At 44.7% G+C, this 13,236-nt stretch overlaps 1 protein-coding gene across 2 annotated transcripts in view; it reads left to right on the top strand.

Annotated features, from left to right (window-relative positions):
• GARNL3 (GTPase activating Rap/RanGAP domain like 3) overlaps positions 1 to 13,236 on the top strand; it is a 150,687-nt gene that overhangs the window by 101,704 nt on the left and 35,747 nt on the right. For both annotated transcript variants that reach the window (XM_045563395.1, XM_045563394.1), the window contains exons 13-18: positions 3,284 to 3,392; positions 5,601 to 5,646; positions 6,490 to 6,596; positions 9,953 to 10,068; positions 11,894 to 11,998; positions 13,078 to 13,152. In XM_045563395.1, the coding sequence (XP_045419351.1) occupies positions 3,284 to 3,392; positions 5,601 to 5,646; positions 6,490 to 6,596; positions 9,953 to 10,068; positions 11,894 to 11,998; positions 13,078 to 13,152 (558 nt within the window). The remainder of the gene's footprint in view (positions 1 to 3,283; positions 3,393 to 5,600; positions 5,647 to 6,489; positions 6,597 to 9,952; positions 10,069 to 11,893; positions 11,999 to 13,077; positions 13,153 to 13,236) is intronic.

Genomic DNA, 13,236 nt, shown 5'->3' with positions numbered 1-13,236 from the left:
GGAGGTCTTAAGCTTGTTCTGGTTTTGAAAGGATAAACTCTGACAAAGTCACGTTGAAGCAGGAAGTGCATAGGCCCAGGAAGACTGCTTAAGTAGCTGAGAATGACTATCTGCAAGGCACCTTCCTTCATGTGGTTGAGATACCAATATTATTGCTACTAGACACCTCGTAGCATCTTGGGATCATGTGGAGAAGACAGACAAAGCTGGTCTTCCCAATCATCGTGAAGTGTATTGACCTCTTACATTTCAACAATAACACCAGAAAACTTCCACTGAAATATTTTACAATCCTCCCCCAAGCTCCAACCTTTTCAGCCCTGTACATTCACCAAGATTGCCCATGTCCTGTGACAGATAGGGGCATTAGCCAGAGAGGCAGGAGAAACAGATGTGCCAGTTCAACTTTTGCCCAACTCCAAAGTCTTTTTCGTTGGAAGGATTATTACTGACCTCCTCTCTTGGTGGAAGCTGCTAGCATATCAAGGAGTGACGGCATTGACCAGGAGTGCTGAAGCATTCCCAGATGGACCCTGGTGTGCTCCACATCTTGGCCAGCTCCATGCATAGTGTGGGTCCTCCAGTCACCCAGCATCAATAGATATGAAAAAAGTCAAAATTGTGAAACTTGTAGGAAGAGACAAAGAAATGCAGAATGAAAGCAATCCATCACAGTGCCTAGAGGAGAGCAAAGGAGGACTGCTAACCATGAACCTCTCTCTGTCCCCGTCCTGGGTTCATGGGGGCCTAAAGTAACAGCCAAAAAGTTAGAGGCCAGCCTGGATTGTAGAATCCTGGTGGCTTTTTGACCTCCTCATGTCTAGAACACTAGTGGAACAGTCTGAGCCACATCCTGAATATGATTTAAAGAAGCAGGCTTCCACAAAGATTTTGTGAGTTCTGTAACTTTTGTCCGTCTCTCCCCTCCTACCTCCATCACCGTACCGACCCACAATGGAGACAGAGGGAGGGGTGTTGATGTTTGCCTCTCTGGGGCCTCATCTTCTTCCTGATACCTCATGAAGTCCAGCACCACCACCATCTTCTAGTCTCCAAGCAGTCCAGACCCTGACACAGCACTTAGTACCATGTGAAGGCACAGGCTTTCAGATCCGAGCCACATGAGCGAGCTCTGTGATCCTGGGCACGGGTGTGCATTGCCATGGGCTGGGGCTCGGTTCTTGGTCCTCATCCTTTTCCACACTCATTCACTCCCTGGATGATCTCATCCAATCTTGTGACTTTAAACAGCTTTTCTATACCAATAACCCTCAAATTTACATTTCCAACTGGACCTCTCACTAGAACTCCAGACACAATGTGCAGCCTCCTTCTCGACCCCTCCTCTGGGCAAGACTCCTCAAACCTCATCTGTCCAAAACTGCACTCTCGGCTCTCTGTCTCTTCTTCAATCTTTTTTTATCTTAGTTGATGCTTTTCTAGTTCTTTCTGTTTCTGGGGCAAAATGGCCATGGAATCCCTCTTGGCTTCTCTCATTTTGTCTTATCCCATATTTAGTTTGTCAGGAAATCCTCTGGCTCTCCCTTCAAAATACATCTAAAGTCTGACCACTTCTCATACTTCTCTGAGCCACTGTCATCTCTCGAACGGATTACTGGAGTAGCTTCCTATCTGGCCTCCCTGCTTTGACAATCACATATTGCTTAACAATGGGAATGCATTTTAGAAATTCATTGTTAGGTGATTTTGTTGTTGTGCAGCCATCATAGAGTGTGTTTACACACACTTAGATGGCATAGCTTCCAACACATCTGGGCTATGTGGGCTACAAACTTGTACAACGTGTTACTGTACTAAATACTGTAGGCAGTTGTAACCACAATGGTAAGGATTTGTGTGTCTAAACCTATCTAAACATAGAATAGGTCCAGTAAAAATATAGTGTTACAATCCTACTGGACTACCATCCTATATGCCATCTGTCATTGACTGAAACGTCGTTCTGCGGTGCATGATTCTACAAACATGTCTCTTGACAGCCTGTTTCTCAGTCCAGCAGCCAGAATGATCCTTCCAATGCAAGTCAGATCCTGTCACTTCTCTCAACCCCTCCTGTGGCTCCCACTCCACTCAGGGTAAAAGCTACAATCTTTCCAATAGCTGTGGAGGGTCCTGTCACTTCTTTTCTCTCACTGCCCACCCCTCTTCTTATTCACTCCATTCTAGCCACATTGGCTTCCTCTCCTGTTGCTCAGAGTTATTGGATACTGTCCCCCTCATGGCCTTGGCTCTGCCCTTCTCGCTGCCTAGAACCCTCCTATCCACCGGTGTGCAGGGGGCTGACTTGCCCACTTTCTCCAGAGCCACTCACGTGTGAACTCTGTGAAACTGCCCCTGGTGACCATTTAAACACTGGGGACCATCGAGTTGCTCTCCTTCACCTCCTTCTGATGCGATTATTTCATATGCTTGCTCACTCTGCTCACTGTGTGATTTTGTGCCCCTGCCAGGGTGTAAGTGAGGGCGGGGATTTTTGTCTGCTTTGTTCTTGGCATGGAGTAGTAGGAGCTCAATAATTATTTTTTTTTAAATACATAAAAGCTTATTGAGATATAACTCACATACCATATATATTCACCATCTTAAATTGTACAATTTAGTGGGGTTTAGTAATTTTACAAGGTTCTCAAACTATTGCCACAGTCAATTTTAGAGTATTCTCATTACCCCAGAGAGAAACCCTGCTCCCTTTAGCTGCCACTTCTCCCTCCCCTCTGGTGACCACTAATCTACTTTCTGTCTCTGAACATTTCATATAAATGAAATCATATAATATATGGTCTTTTGTAACTGGCTTCTTGAAATTAGCATGTTTTCAAGGTTCATCCATGTTGTAGCATGAGTCAGTGTTTCATTTGTTTAAGTGCTGAATAATTTTCCATTGCATTTATAGAAATATACATGTTTGCACCTCATCCCCCAGGAATCCTGACACGTGCCTCTTTTTAGGGAGCCTTGAAATGGCGGCCTAAGAAGTGATGAGCAAAGGTACACACGATCAGAGCAGGCAGACTGGGAGAGAATGGAGGCAAGGAGGCTAGGTAGGAGGTTTCTGTAGACAGGTAGACAAGAGGAAATGTGGACCTGAGTTAGAAGAGCAGGGGAGATGGGCCAGAGGGCCTGGGGACAAGAAGTCAAAGATGTCTGAAGTTTGGGGCTCTGTGATGGTGGCTGTGGTTTGTCATGTTGGGGTATGTTTTTTCACTGTGAACATGCCATATTTGAGAGTCTTTCTCAGTGATGTCATTTGTGCTCACTGCAGGTGGAAAGGAAGCGCCATATCGGAAACGATATCGTCACCATCGTGTTCCAGGAAGGAGAGGAATCTTCTCCTGCCTTTAAGCCTTCCATGATCCGCTCCCATTTTACACGTATCTGGGGCTGTTGTCAGTGCTCCAGGGTAGCAAGCTATTGGTTGGCCTCACTGGACTTCAAATGACCCTCAAACCAAATGTTATAACTGACTTGTTTTGCATTGCTAGATTCTTAGACCCACTTTTTTGGATTTTTTTTCTGAGCATTGTATTTTTCCCTTTTGTTCTCTCCATCCATTCCAGTAGCAGATGGATGAATTCTCAGAGAATTCTCAACTCCTGAAATACATTCCCTTTCCTCAGTTTATGAAATGAGGGAAACTTACTGCCATCCATCAGTAATAAATGATTTAGAAGAATTATAGGTAGCGAATCCTCTGAGAAGTTTGCTTTAGGTATAAAAACTTACAAGTTAAAAGACCAGAATGATTTTCTTGTTGATTCTAAGCCCTGGTAAAATTAAATAACTACTGTATTATCATCTCTTAAAATTTGAGAAATGATTGAATTAATAGTGTTTCTTATCTGCTTCCTCTAAACCCTGTTCAGCTCATATCGCTGGAACAGTCCAGTGATGGGGCTGAAGTTCCCTGCAGTACCTGAGCTCAGCTCCACCAGAGAGGCGTGGGGCATGAGCTTGGCCAGCCCAGCAGACACACAATCATGGCTCTGGTGCTCTGGGTCATGGGCCATGACAGTGAAACCCAAAGGTGGTGGCTCTGCAGGTTGTACATCGTAAGTAAAAGGCAACAAATGGGCATTTTCAGAATAAATTCTGGTCTAGTTATTTATATTCCCTGGAGACATCAGTAAACATGTTTGAAGACAGGACCAGACAGTAGTATTGAATCTGGATACTTGGATTTGTTCCTTATAACCTAACAATATAACATGGAAATGAAAAGTTGAAAATTCCAAATTTCTTCCATGAGGGTAGAGAAGAAAATGATATGCACCTACACATTCATTATGATTTTCTTCGTTCTCATCCCTGCCTAGTAAATAATGACTTCCCTTGTTCACTGGGATTTAGGACTAATACTTCCCCCTTCTGGAGCTAGTTCTTCTTGGATAACAGAAAACTTCTCCAAGTACAGAGCAGGAGGGGAACTGAGGTGACTTTTTCAGTGACTGAGAGATAGTCATTATTTTTTAGAACTTTCCTGAGTTATAAATTTTATATTTGGGGCTTGGCATCTTTGTTTCTAAAAAGGGACAAGCAAGTAGTTAGTTAATGCAGATTCATTCCACTGAGCCTAGATCTGGAAGCACAAGGGCGTGATGGCCTTGTAGCCTTAGCTAAGGAAAGCTGGGGTGGGAGATGGTGGGTGGAGGTGGGGGGCAGGGAGGAAAAAGAGTGGGAGAAAGAAAGACACTAGATAAAGGTAATTGTGCTATTTTAGGCTGGGTGAGCCCCAGCACAAGCAAAGTCAATTCTGCTCAGACCAGCTGCATTGGCTTGTTTTGTTTTGTCTACCAAAGCCAGGAGGAAAGTGAGAGAAGGTGCACAGTGGAAACATTTATATTGCTCTCCTTTTCAAAACGCATGAGATGAAATGTATGACTAGTTTCATATTGGGATCGTGTTTGTATTTCCGGACAAGGGAATCGCTCTTTTACTTTGTTGGCTGCTTCCTTGTTTAATAGCTATATTTATATTGCTTTTCTGACAGCTTTGGAGATTTAGCCCCTTCCCCAAAGGATGAGTACACAGACTTTGAACATAGTCACGGTGCCCTCGCACGGGTCTTCTTGGGCTGTGTCTTGTAAAGAAGTCAAAGTTTTGGCTGGGCACAGTGGCTCACACCTATAATCCTAGCACTCTGGGAGGCCGAGGCGGGAGGATCGCTCAAGGTCAGGAGATCGAGACCAGCCTGAGCAAGAGCAAGACCCCGTCTCTACTAAAAAAATAGAAAGAAATTATCTGGACAACTAAAAATAGATAGAAAAAATTAGCTGGGCATGGTGGCACATGCCTGTAGTCCCAGCTATTTGGGAGACTGAGGCAGAAGGATTGTTTAAGCCCAGGAGTTTGAGGTTGCTGTAAGCTAGGCTGACTCCATGGCACTCTAGCCAGGGCAAAAGAGTGAGACTCTGTCTCCAAAAAAAATAAAGAAGTCAAGGTTCTGTCCAAGCTAAGAGCGCTAGGTGCCCTGACCACACAAGTGCTGGTTGAGAATGATTCTGCCCAAGGGATTTTCAAACCACAAGTTGTTAGTTGTGAGCATCAGTGTTGTTGATTAATTTCTTTAACCCTCGCCACAGATATTTTTGCCTTAGTGAGGTATGACCAACAAAATGACAATTACAGGTAGGTAATGACTTCATCTCACTTGCTTGTTCTAATTCTCCTGTTTACTTGTTAATTTGATATTGCTTTTATGAGGCTCTCAACATACATATTTCTCAATCAATTTAATATGCACGCTCTCACCTTGTAGAACTATCTTCAAGGCCACCATCTCTTCAGGAAAAATTTACTCCAGATGGTGTCACTCTGCAGTAGACCCAAGGGTCAGAGTTAGTTTAACATTTATTGTACTTTACGATGGAAACAAATTTAATGTTTGATCTTGGCCAGAATATCCTGTTTCCTAGACTACATTCTTGCCTGTTTATCCTTCTGTTCTCAAATATTAATCTGTTAAAAGCTGTCGTGATGTGGTAAAAAGAGTATGAACTTTGAGCCAAACAGATCTGGGTTCAAATCTCAGCTCTGTCACTTATTAACTCAGAGGCTTTGGAAAAAAGTGTTTATCTTCTCAAAGCCTCAAGCCTCATGTGTAGAATGAAGGTATTGGTACTACCCTGGCAGGTTTGGTGAGAGTCAGAGTCAAGCTGTGTCTTAAAATACCAAGTATGCTATCTGGTGTGCAGAGGGTGCTCAGTCATGGCCACTGCAGTTCCTCCTAGGGTGCCTTGGTGAGTTGGACCATGAAGGGTTCAGGAAGACCTAGCCTCTGCCCTAAAGGCACATTACTAAGCTAGAAAGGAGAGTGGGGTGGTGGCCTCAGCTCTGGAAGCCCAGAGAAGATACTCCTGCTATGGGATGAATATTCCTAACACATCCCATAAGTGACTGGACAAATTGAAGGGCAAAATATTAGTGGTCTTTGAAGAAAAAACAATTAATTCTGGAATGTTCTCTACATAGGCTGAAAATATTTTCAGAAGAAAGCGTACCACTCTTTGGCCCACCCTTGCCATCCCCACCGGTGTTTACAGACCACCAGGAATTCAGGGACTTTTTGCTAGTGAAATGTAAGTTCTGTTTTGAAACATTTTTACAATGTATTCTACATCACAATAAATTTCTTCAAATTCTCCCAGGATGCTGTATAAGAAAATGTCATTGTTTAAGTGTTCCATTTCCTGTTAATTCTTTATACAACATACATTTAGTTTTCTGGGGTTGGTGTACTGGTTTTCTCCTGTGTCCTCATCTTCACCTACCATCCTACGCACCTCTCTTGAGGTTTCTCCACACTCGCCCACGCAGTACCATAGGGCCTTAAATTTGCCTTTCTGCCCTGTGTTCTGAGGCTCTGCTTATACACATATCTGTGTCTTTGTCAGAGAGTGAGATGTAGGTAGGGGAAAGAGCGGTGCTGGATATATACTTAGGGATAGGGAGAGTTGTTGGGGAATGTGTGTGTACATGTATGTGTGCATATGTGTGCATGTGCATACACATGTAAGAGAGAGACAGGATGAGACTATGATGTGTGTGGAACCTGACCACCCCAAGCATCACTAACTGATGAGCACATATTTTAGTTCCACTGATAATACCCAAATATCTGACTCTGAGCCCCCATCTCCTAAACCACAGGAGCCCTGCCTTAGCCCTCCCCAGGGTATCCCTTGGTATTATATCTGGGAGTCCTGTGGTGGGACTGTCTTACTGGTGATCAGGAACAAGTCGCTTGGGTTCATCTGGTCCAGCGTCTTCATGGAGGTTCAGCCTGCCAGCTCCAGGCCCCACAGGGCCACTCGGCCTGTGCCGTCTGTGAAGATGCTGCTTTCTAGCCTCCCACCAGACACACTGGGCATCACAGCTGCTTTGCTGGCTGCCTCCCGTCCCTACCTCCTGTCCCTGCCCCCGGCCCACATGTATAATCTTCACCTAATTCCATCACTGTTGCCATGTGGCTTTGGAGCATTTGGAAATACTGCTGTCACCCACCCTGGTCAGCTAGCCCCAAGGTAGCACTGATTGAGTCAAAGCCTCACCAAGTCCCCCTTGGACAACTGCTCCTCAGCTTCTAGTCTTAATCCTACCTTAGGATTGGCCCAAACCAGTCCCTCAGGCCAGGGCAAGGGACAGCCACATGTTGTCCCTCCTTTGTCTTCCTGTCTCCCCAGCATCTCCTTCATAGCCCTGAACATGACTCCTCCCTCAACAACAGCACAGAGTGCCGTGTGTCTCTACCCCTGCAGTTGACACTCGAAGGGATTCCAATCACCAAAACATCCCCGTCTCAGCCGAGCCACTTTAACTTCTCTTTCCTCTATAGAACCCTCCAGCCCCTTGAAAAGATCTCCACATGCTTCCAAACCTTCCCTCTGGAGAACAGAGGGCACCTTTACTGGGGCTCCTTCTGCTTCCCACCTGGGCTACCAGAGTTGTTACCTCTCACACATCAAGCCATGCCAGGGTCTGTGGGCAATATATTCCCCAACACAGCAGAGGCAGGGAACTCTGCAAACCACATGCAAAGTGATGATTTTCTCTCTTCCTTTCCATTGTCTTTACCCCTTATTTCAAATGCTAGAACGAGGTCTCCAACTTAAATGTCTGGAAAGATGTGTGGGGAACATGAGTGAGTGAACCAGAAGGAGTGGAAGACAGTTGGGCGATGGGCACATGTGCCTGCTCCAGCCAGTTGATGCCTTTCAGAGCATGGGCCCAGTGTTGCCAGACACTGTTTTCAAAACAAGCCAGAAAGCTGAAACTCTGTGTGAAACTGCCCAAGTCTTAAAACTGTGTGTGGTCCATGTGTTTCAAGTCCAGAGGATCAGTTAGAAAGCAAGAAAACAGATCTGAAACAAAGAACAGCAATAGAGAATAGGGTGCTACTCTCCAGGATCTGAAAGGGTCTTGGCGGCACGGGCTCAGAGCATGAGCATTCTCTGGAAAGGGCTCGTGGCAGGGAAGGGGCCTGTGACCAAAGATTTGGGATCTCAGCAACCCTGAGGACCCAGCTCATAAGTGGAATCCGTCCATTTAAATGAAGCCAGTCAACAGAGTGACTCGAAGTGAAGTGAAACAAAGGGACTAAAGTTGGACTTCAGGTGGACTAACGTTGAAGATTTGAAAGGTAGAAATAGCAGAAGAACGTGGGCTTAAGGGACTGAAGGTAGTGGAGAGAGAGTGTAAGTGGTGGAGCGTGGGCCTGGGAGGGACCAGGAGGGGTTGGTGCCCTGAGCGAACAGGCAGCAGCCCAGGGATCAGAAGGCTCTGGGAATTTTAAAGTGGATGTGGCAGGAGGGAGGAAATAGGTGAGATAGAAAACTCCAAGATAACAGGAAATGGCATTTCAAAAAAAAACTTGACCTTTTCTCTTTATTCAGCCAAACAAGGCATTTAAAATGGATTTTTCTAAAGTACCAAGGAGAAAATACCCTCAAATAAAAAAATTCCCAGTCACAGAATTATAGAAAATAATAGACATGCATAGTTTAAATTCCGTGAGAGATGTGCTCTCTCACACACACACACACACACACACACACACACACACCCCCAGCCCAGCTTGTCCCAGCACACAGATCCTTTCTAGGAAATGCCTGTCCCCAGGGAGTTCTACTTTTCAGTCTGTGAACATTGTCCTTGCTTTAGCCCCCTGTGTGAGAAATATAATAGTTAATGTTGATTTAATATTATTAGCACTGTGCTAATTCTTTATATGTATTATCTCATTTATATTACAATACTCTTATAAGGAAATATGGTTATATCCATTTTTATAAAGTACAAAACTGAGGACCCAAGAAGTGAAATAATTTTCTTTAGAATACATAGCTGGCAGCAGAGCTGGGATTCACATCCGTAACTGTCTTGACTTCAGACTCCTAACCACTTCCTGTTTGGTGCTTTCGTGTATAACTGGACATTCCACTTTATCGGCTCTTAGTGTCTGCAGTCCACTAAAACCCCTGCTCTTTTCCAGAAGCAACTTCTGTTAGGCTAAGAATCCTAGTACTCTGCTAAGACAGAAAATTGTTATTTTTTCTAGCAAAATGCAGAAAATATATATTGAATCCCATTGAATGGTGGTTTGGCCCCGTGTGTTGGCTGGGTAGGTGGGTGGATGAATGGGTGGTGGGTGGGAGGAATGGGTGGGTTGATGGGTGGGTATAAAGCTAAAGAGGTCTTTAGGTAAAATGAAAAGCTTGCAGCCCAACAAGAAAGGTAAGATAGTTGCTCCTAAGGACTATATGGATCTGTGTAGCGAAATCTGGAGTTTTTAAGCATTCTCCTATAAAGGAAAGGTAACACCAGTGACTGTACCAGTATTAGAAAGGTGGGTGGCATTCACTGTGAGGCATGTCCTTGAGAAGAACATTCTTCAATAGCTGTTAATGTTGTACTTCCCTTTTTAACTTTGTTTTAGTAATTAATGGTGAAAAAGCCACTTTGGAAACCCCAACATTTGCCCAGAAACGTCGGCGTACGCTGGATATGTTGATTCGATCTTTATACCAGGATTTGATGCCAGATTTGCATAAGGTAACTGTGGGTCCATGGTCTTCTGGCCTTCTCGTGGGGCCTGAATTGAGGACACAAGTCCTGGCAATGAGGTCCTGAGTAGAAAAGCACAGGAATCACCTTGATCTTTGCCATCAAGACTGTGCATTGGCCACCATAAGCTAGCATTCTCTCACTGTGACCTTAAGAAGGGGAGACGTTGGGTTTCCACATATAGGAATGTGATTTTCATAAAGCCAGGACCTGTGAAAATCGAGGTGCATGTGGGGGCGGGGTGATGAGTGTCAATCAGCAATCCCTAGAGACCTTTTTTCGGTGGCTGTCCTTGGTGATACAGCCAGTGCCATGGCCGGTAGGTAGGCAAAAATGGGGATTGTGGAGCAAGATGAGGTGTTTTTTTTTTTTAATTTTCTGGAGATTTACTGGCTAGCCCCACATTCAGGCACTGACACAAGCATTTTCATTAACTGAAAACCCACTTTGTGCCAGACACTTCATAGACCAAAGGTGTATCCACACTGATGACACCCAACACCTTCCTGTCACCTCTAGGGGTACATGTGCTTTTTGGAGGCCTCCAGACTCAGTGTCGTTAATGCAGAGTAAAATCATCGTTTAAAAACATTTTCCAATTTAACAAGGAAACACAGAACAAGTGGGGAGACTCCCCTAGAATCCATGTGTTCATAAACCCCAGTAAAAGTAATTGCTAATGATGTGTGTAAATAATTGGAGCATCAGGTGTCAGGTGCTCCCCCAAGGGAGATGTAGAATATCAAAATGAGCTAGTGCTCACTGGTCCTTTCCCCTTGGCACAGTGACCGGCACCATTTTGTATGCACCTCTTAACTTCTGACTCATCAGTGCACCCTAACCACTTGCAGGGATTGGGCCATGCTAACCCCAGGCCCCTAAAGAGCAAACCTTAATTGGTAATCTGTCAATTCCTGTTTTTCCCTAAGGTCAAGGAAGGGTATAGAGAGGGTACCAAGATGAGTAATGATGTCCTTCAGGTGTCAGCTGAAGCATCACTGCCTTAGTCAGTCTTCCCCAGCACCCCTGTTGAAGGCAAGTCCCTTGTTAAATGTTCTGATATACCAGACACACTTCCCTTCATAGCAATGATCACATGTGCTAATCATGTCATTAGTTACTTAATCTATCTCCCTGCTAGACTCTCTGCTCCACAAGGACGAAGACTACTATCACATTCCCAAAATCTGGCAGAGTAGGAGGTGCTCAGTCAGTACTTTCTGACTGAATGAGTGCACCCCATTCTCTGACTTTGGTTTGGAAGAGAAATAACATTTATTGAATGTGCACCAAGCACTGTGCTAAGCACCTTACATGCATTATATCATTTAAGCCCCATAACACACCTAGGAGACAGGTATTAAGCACATGAAGACCTGAAACTCAGAAGTTAACTAACTTGCCCAAGGTAACCCACAGGGCCACAGAGTTGCACAACTCTAGGGATGCCATTCTCATAGAATTCAGTATGTGTATTCCGGAGTGTACCTCTCTATGACTCCTGGAGCTGTGCAATGTGGGAGCCCAGTCACACTGTTAGTAAGTTGGTAAGTGATGGAGCTGCAGGTCTGCTGGGTTTCAAAGCCACGTTCCCAGCATCACACAGTGCTGGCCCTCCACCTGTTGGCTCTAATCCCTAGTGTCTGGCACAGACTCTGGCATGTGGCAGGTGCTCCATCAGTGCTTATTGAGTGAACAAATACAGAAGGGAGGAACAGGACCATTTGGATAAATAGGTTTGTGCATTAAGAGAAGCCAAAGAATAAGACTTAACAACCATTTGTGGAATTCATAACTTGTGTTTATTTTTTAGAACATGCTTAATAGACGATCTTTTAGTGATGTCTTACCGGAGTCGCCCAAATCAGCACGGAAGAAAGAAGAGGCCCGCCAGGCAGAGTTTGTTAGAATAGGGCAGGTAGGTTTTATTCTGAAACCTTTTCTGCAAGACATGTAGTTTTGAGTCCCATCCAAACCAGATGGCCCACGTGCAAAGACTTTTATGTTTGCTGTAGGAGCTCTGTAATTTCTCTTAGGATTGTTGTGGAAACCACGAGTGAGAGTTTTGAGAACTGGATAGGTGCAGTTCTCTACAGGTGTCACTGAGAGAGCAGCACTCTGCGGAGATGGGAATGCTACTGCCTTGAAGCAAGTGGCCACAGGGCCCAGCTCTGGGTTCCTCTTGTCCAGGGACCACAGACCACTTGCCTGCCTCCTAGGCATTTTCTGAAGAGTGGGGAGCCAATTTGGCAACGCACCTTGAACGCCTCCCTGGCAAGAGGAAGCACAGAGTGGCTGTGGCACTCACAGAAGACCTGAAGTGCCACCCTGTTATTGGGAGCAGTCATCACAGTTAGGTGGCAGCCAGTCATCTCCTTATTCTAGGTGTTGGAGGAAAACACTCCCTTTGCCTCATTCCCATAAGAACTAGTATTTGTCAGTTCCAGCAGGCAAACCAACTGTCTGCCTTGATCCCACCTCACAGGAGGGAGAAGGGGGAGTGCTGTCAGCTGCAGATAAGATTCTGGCCCAAAAGTAGAGCAGGTGGAGGAAGGCCGTGCAATCAAGGGAAGCTTAGAGGCAGATATAGCTTTTTCCCAAAACAGGTGCATTACTACAGGGCTCTCAAACATTGGTCCTTGTTTAAAGATACCCAGACTCTACTCCCAGAGATTCTGATTCACCATGTTTGAGGAGGGACCTAGGAATCTGTATTTTTAGTGCTCCCAGTTTAGGAATCACGATAATGATGTATTGATACGTTAAAATGACAGGGTGCATTTAGGGTAGTTTGGACTGGGACACTGTCATTAGGGCTTCACCATATCTGGCTAACTTCATTCCTTACCTTCAATAATAAGTCAGTAAAGAAACCTGAAACTTTAGTCTGAAATTAATCCTGCTTTATTAATTTTTTTTTTCAAATCACAATTATTTACCCTGCTATTCTTCTTACTGCTCAGTGATGAACTTTAATAGAGATCTCTGTTCTGTAAGGCACTGAAACTGAAATCCATTGTGAGAGGTGATGCTCCATCAAGCTTGGCAGCTTCAGGGATCTGTAAAAAAGAGGTGAGTTGATGATACTTTCAAATTGAACTGTGAATGTCCTTTGTCTTCAATGAAATTATTGAGATTCTTGGAAAAAGCTTTGTG

This window comes from Lemur catta, chromosome 10, assembly GCF_020740605.2.
Source record: "Lemur catta isolate mLemCat1 chromosome 10, mLemCat1.pri, whole genome shotgun sequence".
Lineage (NCBI taxonomy): Eukaryota > Metazoa > Chordata > Mammalia > Primates > Lemuridae > Lemur > Lemur catta.
The sequence above is the reverse complement of the archived record's forward strand: the minus strand, read 5'-3'. Positions and strand labels throughout refer to the sequence as shown.